Source organism: Bombina bombina, chromosome 3 (genome assembly GCF_027579735.1).
Source record: "Bombina bombina isolate aBomBom1 chromosome 3, aBomBom1.pri, whole genome shotgun sequence".
In the NCBI taxonomy this organism is placed as follows: Eukaryota; Metazoa; Chordata; class Amphibia; order Anura; family Bombinatoridae; genus Bombina; species Bombina bombina.
This window is the reverse complement of record NC_069501.1, coordinates 552,039,433-552,056,080: the sequence shown is the minus strand read 5'-3', so window position 1 is coordinate 552,056,080 and position 16,648 is coordinate 552,039,433. Positions and strand designations below refer to the sequence as shown.

Here is a 16,648-nt window from a genome sequence, read left to right as displayed (position 1 = left end):
AAGCATAGTAGTACTCAGAATACTTAAAGGGACAAGAAACCCAACATTTGTCTCATTGTCAACATTGTCTTTCATTATTCAGATAGAAGTTAATTAGAAAATTGTATTCTCCATTATCAAATGTGCTTCATTCTCTTGATATTCTTTGTTGAAGGAGCACCAGTGCACTACTGGGAGCTAGCTGATCACACCTGGTGAGCCAATGACAAAAAGGTATATATGTGCAGCCACTAATAAGCATCTAGTTCTCAGTAGTGCCTTGATGTTCTTCAGTCTACATAGGTATACTTTTCAACAAAGAATAAAAAAGAAGAAGTTCTTTCAAATTGCATGCTCTAACCATGAAAGTTTAATTTCCAATTGTAATCCAGCCACCATTATCTAAATAGAAGGCAGCGTACAGTGGCTCTGTGAATTCAGCAGTGAACGTGTGTAAGTGTCTCATTGGTTTAGACAATTCATAAAAAGACAGACGCCCACACTCATAATCCAGGTAAACTCCAAGATTTGATCCAGTATATGAATCGATGTATTCCTCACGGTTGTCGTGTTCTGCTACAAGTTCACCTTCATGCCAATTTAAGCACCAGGACTTCCAGTTTCTTCCGATGAATGATAAATCTCCTTTTCTCTTTACTGTGTTATAAGTCACTCCTACACTCCAGTCCCCTTCACTACTAGTTTGCACTTTCCAGTAATGTTCACCTGTATTAAATCTATCAGTGGTTAAAACTTGTGTTGTTGTAAACCTCTCTGAATGATGGGGCCGGTAGTTTTCTCTATCAGTGTGAGAGGCATATTTCAAGTCATGTGATAATACAATATTAATGCTTGCTGTGTTTACATTCAGTATCATATCTGAGGCGTCTTTTATAATAAATCCCCTCTTTACCTTCAGTTCTGGAAGACTGGCACATAGCTTGTGCAGTGCATTCTGCAAAGAGACCTCAATGATGACCTCATCCAGATTGATGTCATCACAGATTTCCAGTTGTCCATAACATACATTTTCAATATCAGGAGTAATGCAAATTTGTTTCAGAAAAGTTACTGGGTCTGTAACAGAACACAGCCCTTCAGCTCGAAGTATCTTCATTTGCAGGTCATTTGTTTCTAATTCCAGGTTACAAATCAGATCCGATAGTGGGAATAAAACCTGCTCTTCTTGTCTAGTGAGATCTCTTAAAATGTCTTGTTCCCGGGCTTGCAGCACCTTCCGTAGGTCCCCAAAAAAGGCTGTAACGTTACCTTTGAAGTAATCTGCCTTTGCTTGCACTTCAGTTTTATGTACTTGTAGTTCCTTAAGTTGTTTATCGGTCTGCGCTTTCTTTAATTTCAGTTTCCTCAACAAATCATGGCACTGTGTATTCTTCTTGTCAAATGCATTGCTTAGCAATTCCACATGATGTCCCCTGTGCTCCGATCCCTCTCTGCATTTCATACATAAAATGGATGAATCCTTGAAACAAAAGTACTTTACCACATCATTGTGAATGGAGCATTTTCTGTCCTCTACATTAGCAGTGGGTTCAGTTAAAATATGGTTTGCTGACTTGCTGTGGTTCCTCAAATGGAGCTCACATAAAGAAGCTTCACAGCGTAGACATGTTTTTACAGCAGGTACAGGAGACATGACACAATAGGTACACAACACTTCTGCACTCATAACTTTTGGCAGACAGGATTGATAATGTTCAATTATATTTTGCAGCTTCAGATTTTTCTGCAGGCATGGACGATTCCTGAACTCTGATCTGCATTCTGGACAAATATAAATTCCTGCTTCTTGCCGGCTGTTAAACAAGCTAGAAATACACTCCTGGCAGAAGTTATGCCCACAAGTGAGCATTACAGGATTTGTGTAAATGCTCAGACAAATAGAGCAGCTTAACTCTTTATCCAGACTAGCTGTAGCCATCCTGAAAGGCAGAGTGAGAATGAAATAAACAGCCTGTTTTTCAGCAAGAAGGGTGTGGCTTGTAGTTGGTTTCAATTAAAAAGTTTTTATTTCCTAATTAACTTTTAATAGAAAAACTCTTTATTTGCGCTCAGAATATCAAATGTTAAAGAAACATGAAACTCTAAATGTTTTTTTTATGATTCAGATAGAGCACTGGTTTTCAAACCTGTCCCCAGGCCTCCCTAACAGGCCACATTTTGAGGTTATCTAGAGCTGATTAAAAAAACCTTGTTATGTTACCTGCTCTCATCCAAGGTATTCCTGAAAACCTGGACTGAGGCCTGAGGACAGGTTTGAAAACCAGTGAGATAGAGCATACAATTTTAACCTCTTAAGGACATATGACGGAATTTTTCCGTCATAAAACAATTGAGCAAACTGAAAGCTGTGTCCTTAAAGGGTTAAGTAACTGGCTAACTGTTGTATGGTTGCTGTATATATATATATATATATATATATACCCCTTTTCATTGGCTTATCTATGTGTTCAGCTAGCTCCCAGTAGTGCATTGCTGCTCCTTCAACAAAGGATACTAAAATAATGAAGCAAATGTCATAACAGAAGTAAATTGGAAAGATGTTTAAAAAAAATGTAGGTGTCATGTTGCTTTAAGAAGCAGCTAACAATATCTGCAAGGATCAAATCTAATGAGCAGAAGTTTAAATCTTACATCAGTTTTGACAAAACTCACCAATCACACTTTCAAAACTATGGCATGACATAAATATATGTCATGTGACTGAACAGCAATCCTTTTTTTAAGTGAAATTCTAACATAAAAAGTAAATGCTCTAATATGGGTATGTTAATTTTGTACAAGTATCACTTGTTAATAATGAGTTTAGCCCTTGCAAAAAAAAAAGGTTAAAGACGGTTAAAGTTCATGGGAGCAGCAAAAATTAAAGGGATAGTAAACACCAAAAATAGTATTGTTTAAGAATATAGATAATCCCTTTACTTACCGATCCCCAGTTTTGCATAACCAACACTGTTATAGAAATATACTTTTTACCTCTGTAATTACCTTGTATCTAAGCTTCTGCAGACTGCCTCCTTATCTCAGATCTTTTGACAGACTTGTATTTAAGGCAATTAGTGCTGACTCTTAAATAACTCCACGTGTGTGAGCACAATGTTATTTCTATTAAACACATGAACTAACGCCCTCTAGCTGTGAAACATGTTCAAATGCATTCAGCTAAGAGGCGGCCTTCAATGGCTTAAAAATTAGCATATGAGCCTACCTAGGTTTAGCTTTCAACTAAGAATACCAAAAGAACAAAGCAAATTTGATGATAAAAGTACATTAGAAAGTTGTTTAAAATTGCATGCCCTATCTGAATCATGAAAGTTTAATTTGGACTTTACTATACCTTTAACACATTTGGTACTCATTTATCATACTGCATCATTATCATCTTACATTAAATAATAAAAAGGATTTTTTTTTTAAATATCTATGAGCAAAATATGTGTGCGTGTATATATACAGTATATATATATATATATATATATATATATATATATAATATATACTAAGTGATAAGCCTGCCCAGAGGGCAGTCTATGCTGAAAAAATACAAACCCCCAAGCTAAATTTACAAAAAATAAAAACAAGTAAAATGACAGAAAAATTAAGCAAAGCTATCCAAATTAAACCTAAGCTAATACCCCTATAAAAATAAAAAATCCCCCCAAAATAAAAAGACCCCCTAATCTATTATTAAACTACCAATAGCCATTAAAAGGGCCATTTGTAGAGCATTGCCTTAAATTAAACAGCTCTTTTACCTCTAAAAAATACTAAGTCCCCCCTAACTGTAAAACCCCCACCCACCAAACCCCCCAAAATAAAAACACCTAACACTAAATAAAACTAAACTATCCATTGCCCTAAAGGGGCATTTATATGGGCATTGCCCTTAAAAGGGCATTCAGCTCTTTTACTGCCCTAAAAAAGGGCAATCATCTCTTTATCTAGCCCAAAAAAACCCTAATGTAAAGAAAAAAAACACCACAAAAATTAAAATAAAAAGGCCTAAACCTAAGCCTCAAATAGGTACTCACTGTTCCTGAAGTCCGGCGGAGAAGGTCTTCTTACAAACGGATCCATCATCTTCGATCTTCATCCGCAGTAAAGGCGGTGTGGAGCGGCGATGCGGAGCTGTGTTCCCGATGCCTGGATCCTCAGCGGCGGTCCTTAATGGCAGCGGTCCTTGGCGGCAGTCCTCAGCGGCATGGGGGCTCCTCTTCATCAGATGTCTGTCGTAAACTGAAGATTGAATGCAAGGTACCGCAATCAATTTGGGGTACCTTGCATTCCTATTGGCTGAAATTTTGAAATCAGCTAATAGGATTAGAGCTACTGAAATCCTATTGGCTGTTCAAATCAGTCAATAAGATTTCAGTAGCTCTCATCCTATTGACTGATTTCAAATGTCAGCCAATAGGAATGCAAGGTACCCCAAATTGATTGCGGTACCTTCTAAAAAGGGCATTTGGATGGGCATTGCCCTTAAAAGGGCATTTAGTTCTTTTACATTGCCCAATACCCTAACCGAAACAAAAACCCACCCAAAAAACCCTTAAAAAAACCTAACACTAACCCCCGACGATCCACTTACAGTTATCGAAGTCTGGACATCCATCCTCATCCAGCCGGCGAAGTCCTCATCCAAGCGGAAAGAAGTCTTCATCCAGACGGCATCTTTTTATCTTCATCCATCCAGCGTGGAGCAGCTTCATCTTCAAGACATTCGGCACGGAGCATCCTCTTCTTACGGTCGTCGCTGGAAAATGAAGGTTCCCTTTAAGTGACGTCATCCAAGATGACCACTTACAGCTATCGAAGTCCGGACATCCATCCTCATCCAGCCGGCGAAGTCCTCATCCAAGCGGAAAGAAGTCTTCATCGAGACGGCATCTTCTATCTTCATCCATCCAGCGGGTTCATCTTCAAGACATTCGGCGCGGAGCATCCTCTTTTTACGGTCGTCGCTGGAAAATGAAGGTTCCCTTTAAGTGACGTCATCCAAGATGGCGTCCCTTACATTCCTATTGGCTGAAAGATTTCTATCAGCCATTAGGAATTAAAGGGGAAAAAATCCTATTGGCTGTTGCAATAAGCCAATAGGATTGAGCTTTCATCCTATTGGCTGATTGGAACAGCCAATAGAATGAGAGCTCAATCCTATTGGCTGATTGGATCAGCCAATAGGATGAAAGCTCAATCCTATTGGCTGATTGCAACAGCCAATTGGATTTTTTCCCCTTTATTTCCTATTGGCTGATAAAAATCTTTCAGCCGATAGGAATGTAAGGGACGCCATCTTGGATGATATCACTTTAAGGGAACCTTTATTTTCCAGCGACGACCGTAAGAAGAGGATGCTCCGCGCCAGATGTCTTGAAGATGGACCCGCACTGCACCGGATGGATGAAGATAGAAGATGCCGTCTGGATGAAGACTTCTTTCCGCTTGGATGAGGACTTCGCGGCTGGATGAGAATGGATGTCCAGACTTCGATATCTGTAAGTGGATCGTTAGGGTTTTTTTTGTGTTTTTTTTTTTTAGGTTAGGGTTTTGGGCAATGTAAAAGAGCTAAATACCTAAATGCCCATCCAAATGCCCTTTTCAGGGCAATGGTTAGCTTAGGTTTATTTAGATAGGTTTTTATTTGGGGGGGTTGGTTGGTTGGGTGGTGGGTTTTACTGTTGGGGGGTGTTTGTATTTTTTTTACAGGTAAAATAGCTGATTTCTTTGGGGCAATGTCTCGCAAAAGACCCTTTTAAGGGCCATTGCCAGTTTAGTGTAGGTTAGGGTTTTTTTTTTTTATAATAGTTTTTATTGAAAGTTTCAGAGATACAATAACAAGCATTATTCAACTTCAGAAAAAAGATAAGTAAATACACTGTTCCACATTCAACAATTACAAAGTCATCCATCACACTTCTTGGTAGTATAATGGTTAGTATCAATGTGTAAAGTCGACAGTGGTCAATGGATATTATAAGATATACTTCAATTCCCTTAGGAACAGTGTCTGATCTTATACAAAGATAAGAGACAAAGAAGAGTAAGAAAAAGAGAAATGAATGAGAGAGAGGTAGAGAAGGGGGGTGAGGGGAAAGAGAAAAAACAAATACAAATAAAATACACACGGGACAGCACTTATACAGTCTTGACCCAACTGCCTGAGAGGAGTATTAAAAGGGTGAACGTAGTCTTTTTATGTAATACCTGTCTGGTGGTGCACAGCCGGCTGTGCAGGAGGGTTATATCGGTCCCAAGTCTCAGTCAGAAGGTAGTACAATTCTAATTTGTTCATTTTCATGAAGTGGTATCGTTCTAGTACAAGAAGGTCCGACACCCGTGCCTGCCAGTCGTTAACCGTCAGGGGGGTTGCTGATTTCCAGCCTTTTGGGATAAGCATTTTTTTGCTCCGTTAATCATTAACCGGAGTAGTGCACTTGTAGCTTTGTTTTGGAGTCTAGGGAGACCCTGAAACATTAGAGTGTACATTTGGTGTGGTAGGGTAGTTTCTATTATATCTGAAATTGCAGAGAACACTGCTTCCCAGTAGGGTGTTATTACTGGGCAAGTCCACCAGATGTGGTACATAGTCCCACTCTGGCCACAGCCCCTCCAGCACATGTCAGTGATCTGTGGGTTAGTTCTATGTAGTCTAGCAGGGGTGAGGTACCATCTGCTCAACAATTTAAAATGCATCTCTTGTATGTTAGCAGATGAGGATGCCTTTGCTGCAGCCCGGAATGCCAGTCTCCAGTCAGTGGGCTGAGTGTCTGCGTTAGTCTCTATATCCCATGCTCATGCGTATGTGGGTAGTAATTGGTCGTTGCTTACCAGCAACAATTTATATATAAGGGATATGGTATGTCTTGGGGGGTTCTGTTGTACACATAGAAGTTCAAAAGGGGTAAACTCCCTATTTAATTTATTCTTATGCCTATGTGTGATAATGAAATGTTTGATTTGAGAGCGTGCAAACCAGGATGAGAACAGAATCTCGTCCCACTGTTGGAGGAATTCTAGTGGAGCTATGTCTCCCTTGTCTAAAGCAAAATGTAAAGTCCCATCTCTTAACTTATATGCCTGTCTTTGTGCTATTCTTTGAGAGGCTAGCGGATCCCAGGATGCTCTCTCAGGGGCAGAAGTGGGGAGTAAAATGTAGAGATGTTACCAGGAGCAGAGATGGTTTTGTCCCATTCTCTAAATGTCTCCTGTGTGATGGGGTAAAATTTCAAGGTCAAAGCTCTGTGGCGTGGTTCAATCCAAGCCATCGTAGCCATATGACCTTTTGAGAAGATCTGATTGTCCAAATGCACCCATGCTTTTTGTGTGTTATTGTGGCTCCAATCTACTATGTGCTGCAATATTATTACCCTGTGGTACAGTTTGAGGTTGGCAAGCCCCATTCCCCCTACAAGCTTAGGCAGGTATAGTGTTTGTCTGCTTATCCTGCTCTTCTTTCCCTGCCATATATAGTTATCAATAATTTTTTGTAATTGGGTGAGATAAGCAGGGGATAATGGGATTGGCAGGGCCTGAAAGATATACAAGATCCGTGGTAAAATATTCATTTTTATTATGCCTAACCTACCTAGCCAGGATATAGGTTTGTTACTCTAAAGTTGGAGATCATTTGCTATCTCCTTCATAAGCTTTTGATAGTTGTACAAAATAATGTCATTTTCTTTGCTTGCCAGGTTAATCCCCAAGTACTTCATTTGTTTTTTAGCTATTTGTATTTGAAGTGTACCCTCCACTTGGGCAATGGTTTGCAAGGTGGCCGATATGTTTAGTAGCTCAGATTTTGTGACGTTAAGGTGGAAATTTGAAACTTGGCCGTATCTGTGGAGTTCTGCTAAGATGTTTGGGAGTGTGGTTTCCATTTTGGAAATAGTGAATAGTATGTCGTCAGCATACATGATCATTTTATGTTCCCTGTCCCCCACCTCAATGCCTGATATACTTTGATTAAGCCATATAGAGACAGCCAGGGCCTCGATTGACAGCACAAACAACAATGGGGAAAGGGGGCATCCTTGTCGTGTACCGTTCGTAATAACAAATGGGTCTGACAGTGTGCCATTGGTCCTAATCTTTGCCTTGGGTTTGGAATATAGGGAGAATACCATATTAAGGAAGGGGGTACCAAAATTCATTTTGAGTAGTACTTCTTTGAGAAATATCTAATCTACTCTGTCGAATGCCTTTTCGGCGTCCGACGAGAACAGAGTCAGCGGAATAGAGTTTTGTTTGGCATAACTGATTAATTGAAAGACTCTTAGGGTGTTACGCCCTGGGACAAAACCCGCTTGGTCAGTGGATATGAGATTGGGGAGATATTTATTGAGTCTAGTCGCTAACACCTTTGCCAGGATTTTGACATCGGTGTTCAAGAGAGATATGGGCCTAAAATTCCCTAGTTTGTTTTTTTACCGGGCTTCGGTAGGACTGTTATATGGGCCTCAAGCATAGATGAAGGGAGGGTTTTGGTTTCTGCTAATTCGTTGAATAAGGCCTGTAGGTGGGGGACTAGGGTTTCTTTGAATGTCTTGTAATATTTAGGTGTGAGGCCATCAGGGCCCGGGCTTTTCCCTGTTGGTAGGTTTTTTATCGCTGCATTGATCTCTCCTGAGGTGATGGGTGCATCCAGAGAGCTAGAGTCCTCTGATGTCAATGTAGCTAGTGGTAAATTTGATAGATATTCTTTTGTTAGTAAGTCCTTTGCGTTTATATTGCCCTGTGTGCCGGGTGTTGTCGCTGGGGGAGCTAAGTTGTACAGGTTGTGATTAAAAGTCTCGTAATGCATTTGCTATCCCCTTACTGTCCTGAACTGTCATACCCCTACTATCTGCGATTGTGTGGATGAAAGTTTTAAGCCTTTTGCGCTTTATTGATCTAGCCAGTAATTTACCTGGCTTGTTCCCTTGATCATAAACCATCTGTCTCAAGTGTAGGGCTTGGTGTTGTGATTCAGCTATCAGTAGATCCCTGAGCTCTTTTTTGGCCTGTTGCAGGTTATATGTGGTGTCTGTATCTTGTGGATTTGCCTTCTGTGTTTTCTCTAATTTGGATATTGTGGAGTGTATTTGTTCATACCGAATCCACTTTTCTTTCATTTTGTTTGCTTTCAACTTAAAAAATTCGCCTCTAATGATGCATTTGTGAGCCTCCCAATTTGTAGTGAGAGAAGTGTCGGTATGATTATTAAATGAGAAGTACTCCTTTAAGGCTTTGTCCAGTGAAGTCATTGCAATAGGGTCTAATAGTAAGTGGTTGTCTAGTCGCCATATGTAGTCAGTCAAGGGGGCTTCCGGCCAAACCACGTCACATATTACTGGAGCATGGTCTGTCCATGTGATTGAACCTATATGACATGAGTGTATTGCTGAGAGACTAATTGAGTCTGTGAACCAGTAGTCGATGTGAGAATACTTATGATAGACATTGGAAAGGTAAGTATAATCCCTCCCCGTTGGATGAAATGTTCTCCATATATCATGGAGATTTAAATCTGTTAATGATGTTTTGATCGATTTTAGTATCATTTTGGGGACACTGGATCCTGAATTTGATGTGTCTAGCATTGGATGTAGTGGGGTATTGAAGTCACCGCCTAGTAGTACTGTACCTTTTGCATGATCTAGGAGTAACCCAGAGATTTTTTTTAAAAAAGTGGTGCTGCTGCACATTAGGTGCATACACGTTTAGGAGTGTGATTGGCCTGCCAAAAAGGAGGCCCACCAACAGTAGATACCTGCCTTCCGAGTCTTTGTGTATTGATGATAGTTGGAAGTCTATTGAGTTGTGCATCAAGATGCCCACTCCATTCTTTTTTTGAGGGCCCGATGCAAAAAAAACAACAGGGTATTTCTGGGTAAGCCATTTAGGCTCCCTTCCCCGTTGAAAATGTGTCTCCTGTAAGAAGACCACTGAGCTGTGAAGTTTAGAAAATTCTCGCATCGCTATGGAGTGTTTTCCAGGACTGTTTAGCCCGTGTGCATTGATTGTCATCAGAGTCAGAATGTGTTCCCGTCTACGGGGATGAGGGTAGTTATCTATAAGAGAGGGGGAGATAAGGGGGTGAAGGGGGAAAGAGAGTAAGAAAGAAGATAAGTAATAGATAAGTGAGAGAAAAGATGTAGGTAGCCTCTAGTCCTAGTAACTTGGAGTTGTTGGTATGAGTCCCAAGTTGGCAATCTGGTCTACCTATCAACTGATGAATCTAGAAAAGTAGTAATGCAAGTGAGAGATAGATAATCTCCTTGCAGGAGTGTACGATAAAGAATTAGTACACTAGGGGGGATGTGTCCTGGCGATAATGGAGGACCGCCATTAATGAGTTTAAGTTTTTGTGAACGGTGTGGCTTTGCGCCGTGGCCTTATGGTAAACTACAACATGTTACATAACTTAACTAAGGCATGAAGTCTATCATCAGCTACGAATGTTATATGTTTGTTGTGTTTTCTGCATGCGATGTTGGTGTGATGTTGGTGATTTCTGGTGTTTATATATGTGTGAGTAAAGGTTAGGAATATACACATGCAAGCTTCCTAGAATCCTATTGAAATGTCACAGGTACAGGGAGTGCAGAATTATTAGGCAAATGAGTATTTTGACCACATCATCCTCTTTATGCATGTTGTCTTACTCCAAGCTGTATAGGCTCAAAATCCTACTACCAATTAAGCATATTAGGTGATGTGCATCTCTGTAATGAGAAGGGGTGTGGTCTAATGACATCAACACCCTATATCAGGTGTGCATAATTATTAGGCGACTTCCTTTCCTTTGGCAAAATGGGTCAAAAGAAGGACTTGACAGGCTCAGAAAAGTCAAAAATAGTGAGATATCTTGCAGAGGGATGCAGCACTCTTAAAATTGCAAAGCTTCTGAAGCTTGATCATCGAACAATTAAGCGTTTCATTCAAAATAGTCAACAGGGTCGCAAGAAGCGTGTGGAAAAACCAAGGCGCAAAATAACTGCCCATGAACTGAGAAAAGTCAAGCGTGCAGCTGCCAAGATGCCACTTGCCACCAGTTTGGCCATATTTCAGAGCTGCAATATCACTGGAGTGCCCAAAAGCACAAGGTGTGCAATACTCAGAGACATGGCCAAGGTAAAAAAGGCTGAAAGACGACCACCACTGAACAAGACACACAAGCTGAAACGTCAAGACTGGGCCAAGAAATATCTCAAGACTGATTTTTCTATGGTTTTATGGACTGATGAAATGAGAGTGAGTCTTGATGGGCCAGAAGGATGGGCCCGTGGATGGATTGGTAAAGGGCAGAGAGCTCCAGTCCGACTCAGACGCCAGCAAGGTGGAGGTGGAGTACTGGTTTGGGCTGGTATCATCAAAGATGAGCTTGTGGGGCCTTTTCGGGTTGAGGATGGAGTCAAGCTCAACTCCCAGTCCTACTGCCAGTTTCTGGAAGACACCTTCTTCAAGCAGTGGTACAGGAAGAAGTCTGCATCCTTCAAGAAAAACATGATTTTCATGCAGGACAATGCTCCATCACACGCGTCCAAGTACTCCACAGCGTGGCTGGCAAGAAAGGGTATAAAAGAAGAAAATCTAATGACATGGCCTCCTTGTTCACCTGATCTGAACCCCATTGAGAACCTGTGGTCCATCATCAAATGTGAGATTTACAAGGAGGGAAAACAGTACACCTCTCTGAACAGTGTCTGGGAGGCTGTGGTTGCTACTGCACGCAATGTTGATGGTGAACAGATCAAAACACTGACAGAATCCATGGATGGCAGGCTTTTGAGTGTCCTTGCAAAGAAAGGTGGCTATATTGGTCACTGATTTGTTTTTGTTTTGTTTTTGAATGTCAGAAATGTATATTTGTGAATGTTGAGATGTTATATTGGTTTCACTGGTAAAAATAAATAATTGAAATGGGTATATATTTGTTTTTTGTTAAGTTGCCTAATAATTATGCACAGTAATAGTCACCTGCACACACAGATATCCCCCTAAAATAGCTAAAACTAAAAACAAACTAAAAACTACTTCCAAAAATATTCAGCTTTGATATTAATGAGTTTTTTGGGTTCATTGAGAACATGGTTGTTGTTCAATAATAAAATTAATCCTCAAAAATACAACTTGCCTAATAATTCTGCACTCCCTGCAGATTGCAGAGTGTTGATAATAAGAACCCTGCTTACTGCATTATACATTACCCAACACGATAAAGGTACATTAAACAGTGCAAATAACATTTCAAGGGAAAGAGAAAACCATATTTTTAACTAGAGAGTAACTGTTCTCAAGTTTGTCCTACACTTTGGAGAGCAGGAGGAAATTGGGCTATGTTACGGCATACCGTTCATATTTTTGAGCCCTTTATCTTAAGGTTTCTGTGTTTAGTTTACATTTTGCAGAAAGGAGCAACATTATTCCTATATTAATATCTTAGAAACTTGCCTGTTATAAATGAAAACAACAATAAGGGTAACTGGATTAAAAATATTTTCAACAAAGTTATGCTTAGTCTCTTGTCTGTCCATTCTTTGAGTAATAACCAAAACAGGATTCTAGAAGTGCATGTTCCGTGGAAAAACAGTATAACTTGTGCGTCCACTACCTCGGTGGCTAACCTGCACTAACTAAACAAACAATACAAATTTTATGTTAACAAAATACTTGCGCCTCCAGAGTAGAGCTTTGTTCCTCCAGGGAGCTGCTGTTAGCAATACAGCGGGAGTCCATGCTTTCTAATCTACTTCAATCCTCTGTCGCTGTATGTAAAGTTGCAGCTTGTGTAGGTGGGCCATCTTCTTCTCGTGCCCTCTCTTGGACGCTGTGCATGGCCTCTTCAACCATCTGTGGGGGAGATGGCACTTCGATAGAAAGTTGAGAGCAGAACCGAATAAGGTCATCTTTAGTTTTATATATCACAGTCCTATTGTCCTTAGTTGCGACTATAGAAACAGGGAATCCCCGTCTGTAGGGTATTTTATTCACCTGCAGGGCAGCCGTGAGAAATGAGAGTGACCTGCGTTTTTGCAGTATTGTGGGGCTGATATCGCTGAATATTTGCAGGTTAATCCCTGCGTGGCGGATAGGCTGTTTTGCTCTAGAGTTTCTCAGAATTTCTTCCTCTTCGGGGAAGTAAAGTAGTTTTACAATGATATCCCTGGGGGGTGCTTTGGGTGGGGGTTTGGCCCTGAGTGCTCTATGAGCTCTTTCAACAGGAACATCTGGAGCCCCAGGCATCCCCTTAATAGTCCGGAATAGGTCTTGTATATATCCCAAAATCGCATTAGGGGCTATGGACTCTGCAGTCCCCCTGATCCGCAAGTTATTACGGCGGCTGCAATTTTCTAAGTCCTCTATTTTCTCATGTAGTATTTCAATAGAGTTCTCTTGTGATGTAACCTTACTGGTAAGCTGTTTGAGTTCAGCTGAAGCCGTGGAACTTTGCTCTTCTATGGTTGTGACTCTGCCTTTGAGGGTTGATATGTCCTTATGAAGGTCTTTATATAGGGTTCTAACCTCATGCATTGTCACTTTTATGTCCTCTTTAGAGGATAACAAGCTCAAGTCAGCTTTAGTAACATAACCTGTTGGCAATGGCTCCATTATGGGCTCTGTTGTCCATGGCTGTTGGGGCTCTCCATTTTGAAACCCTCCAGTTCCAGGTGATAAACTCTGCATTTTCTGGTTGTTCTGGGTTATCCCTGGCTCCAAAAGCACAATCCCAGTCTTGACTGCCGCAGGTCCGAAATTTTGTCGTGGTCCCCGCAATGTATTTCCACTTGTCTTCGGAAAACAGTTAAAGTCTTGTGCACTTCTTCGGTTTCTCAATTGCCAGAGGAGTACCGAGAGTTCCTAGACGTGTTTGACAAGGTGCATGCCGGTACGTTGCCTCCTCACCGGTCTTACGATTGTGCCATAGACCTGCAACCCGGAGCCATTCCTTCTCGGGGCCGGGTGTACCCTCTGTCTGTTGCAGAGAATTGTGCTATGGAGGAGTATGTTGCCGATGCTCTGTCGTGGGGGATCATCCACAAATCCTGCTCTCCTGCAGGGGCTGGCTTCTTCTTTGTGAAGAAAAAGGGTGGCGAGTTAAGACCATGTATCGATTATAGGGGTCTTAATCGTCTTACCATTAAGAATGCTTACCCTATTCCGCTTATTACGGAACTCTTTGACCGCCTCAAGGGAGCTACGGTCTTTACTAAACTTGATTTGAGAGGAGCGTACAATCTCGTTAGGATCAAGGAAGGTCACAAATGGAAAACAGCATTTAACACCAGGGGTGGGCATTATGAGTATCTTGTAATGCCCTTGGGCCTATGTAATGCTCCTGCTGTTTTCCAGGAAATTATTAATGATGTCCTACGAGATAAGTTGCAACAGTGTGTTGTGGTGTACTTAGACGACATCCTCATACACTCACCCACACTTGAGGCCCATCGTTCTGATGTTACATGGGTTCTTCAGAGACTACGTGAGAACGGCCTGTTTTGTAAACTCGAGAAATGTGAGTTCCATCAGACAAAAGTAACCTTCCTAGGTTATGTTATCTCCGTTGCAGGGTTCTCCATGGATCCTGACAAGTTATCTGCAGTGGCCTCACCCAGTTGGTCTTCGGTCTATTCAACGTTTTTTGGGGTTCGCCAATTACTATAGAAAGTTTATTAAAAACTTTTCTTCCTTGGTCAAACCTATCACAGACATGACCCATAAAGAGAATGATCCACTCCATTGGTTACCTACTGCCATTAAAGGGACAGTAAACCATAAAAAAATGTTATATAATTCTGCACATAGTGCAGAATTATATAACATTATAATAGCGCAAACATTGTAAAACCAAATTTCCCCTTTGAATTTAAAAAATAACTGCTGTTTTACAGACCCGCTCTCTGTGATCTTCTGAGCGGGTCTGTTTTTTTCAAACAGCGCATCGGGCCAGCTGCAGAGCAGGAGCGAGCTGCACTTAGTGCTATGGCGCGGTCGGGCCGGGCTGTGACTATACAGCTGGCCCGATGCGCTGTTTGAAAAAAACAGACCCGCTCAGAAGATCACAGAGAGCGGGTCTGTAAAACAGCAGTTATTTTTTAAATTCAAAGGGGAAATTTGGTTTTACAATGTTTGCGCTATTATAATGTTATATAATTCTGCACTATGTGCAGAATTATATAACATTTTTTTATGGTTTACTGACACTTTAAGGCCTTTGATAGTCTTAAAACTGCCTTTGCTGCCACTCCAGTTCTGGCTCATCCTAACCCTGTCCTACCTTTCGTTCTTGAGGTCGATGTGTCTGAGACTGGAGTATAAGGTGCCCTCTTGTCTCAACGTCCTACGCCTGACGGTTCGTTGCATCCATCTGGTTTCTTTTCTAAGAAATTGTCTCCAGCAGAGTGCAATTATGAAATTGGCGACAGGGAATTACTGGCCATAATTTTGGCACTCAAGGAATGGAGGCATCTTCTCGAGGGTACTAGTGTGCCTGTGCTCATTCTTACTGACCACAAGAATTTAACTTATCTATCTGAAGCAAAACGTTTGTCGCCCCGACAGGCCAGATGGGCGCTATTTTTGTCTCTGTTTAATTATGTGGTCTCCTACCTGCCTGGTAGTAAGCATGTTAGGGCTGATGCCCTCTCTCGACAATTTTCACCTCTGTCCAAGGAGGAGTCTGTACCTACTCCAGTTATACCTCCTGACCATATTTTTGCTACCATACGTACTAATTTAGCTTCTCCCTTGGGGGAGGAGATCCTGGCAGCACAAACCAATGCACCTCCTGAGAAACCTAGTGGTAAGCGTTTTGTTCCTGAGAATCTTCAAACTAAACTTTTGCACACTTACCACTATCCTAAAGCTGCAAGTCACCCAGGCAAGAACCAAATAATTTGGTCTGTCTCTTGACAATTCTGGTGGCCAGGTCTTCGTTCTGATGTTGCTGCGTATGTTGCCTCCTGCTCAGTTTGTGCACAGAATAAGACTCCTCAACGTCTTCCTGTGGGTCTTCTTCAACCTATTGCTAATGGTGAGCGTCCTTGGACACATCTTTCCATGGACTTCATTGTCGAGCTCCCTGTTTCCAATGGCAATACTGTTATCCTTATGGTGGTTGACCGTTTTTCTAAAATGTCACATTTCATTCCCTTGAAGAAGTTGCCTACCGCTCAGGAGCTTGCTTCAATTTTTGCCCGGGAGGTGTTCCGTTTACATGGGTTACCCAAGGAGATAGTGTCGGACCAGGGTAGCCAGTTTGTCTCTAGACTTTGGCATTCCTTTTGTGCTCAAATGGGGATCCAGCTTTCCTTCTCCTCGGCATATCACCCTCAATCCAATGGGGCTGCGGAACGGTCTAATCAAGCTCTGGAACAGTTCCTCCATTGCTATGTCTCAGATCACCACAATAATTGGTCTGAACTGTTACATTGGGCAGAGTTTGCTCGTAATAGTGCTATTAATGCTTCCTCCAAGTTAGCCATATTCATGGCGAATTATGGGTTTCAACCATCCTTGTTGCCCGATTCATTCATGTCTCAGGGTATTCTGGCTTTAGAGGAGCATCTCCGGCAACTCCGTTCCACGTGGGTGCAGATTCAGGATTGCCTTCATCGTTCTATTCAGCGCCAAAAGTTCCAGGCCAATCGTAGGCGTCTGCCCGTGCCTTCTT

General features: G+C 41.4%; 1 protein-coding gene across 1 annotated transcript; it reads right to left on the bottom strand.

Moving 5' to 3' along the window:
- Window positions 1-349: 349 nt before the first annotated feature.
- LOC128653658 (E3 ubiquitin-protein ligase TRIM39-like) lies at window positions 350-1,918 on the bottom strand. Its single transcript, XM_053707074.1, has one exon. The coding sequence runs from the start codon at window positions 1,916-1,918 to the stop codon at window positions 350-352; it is 1,569 nt and encodes a 522-aa protein (XP_053563049.1).
- Between the last annotated feature and the right edge of the window lie 14,730 nt (window positions 1,919-16,648).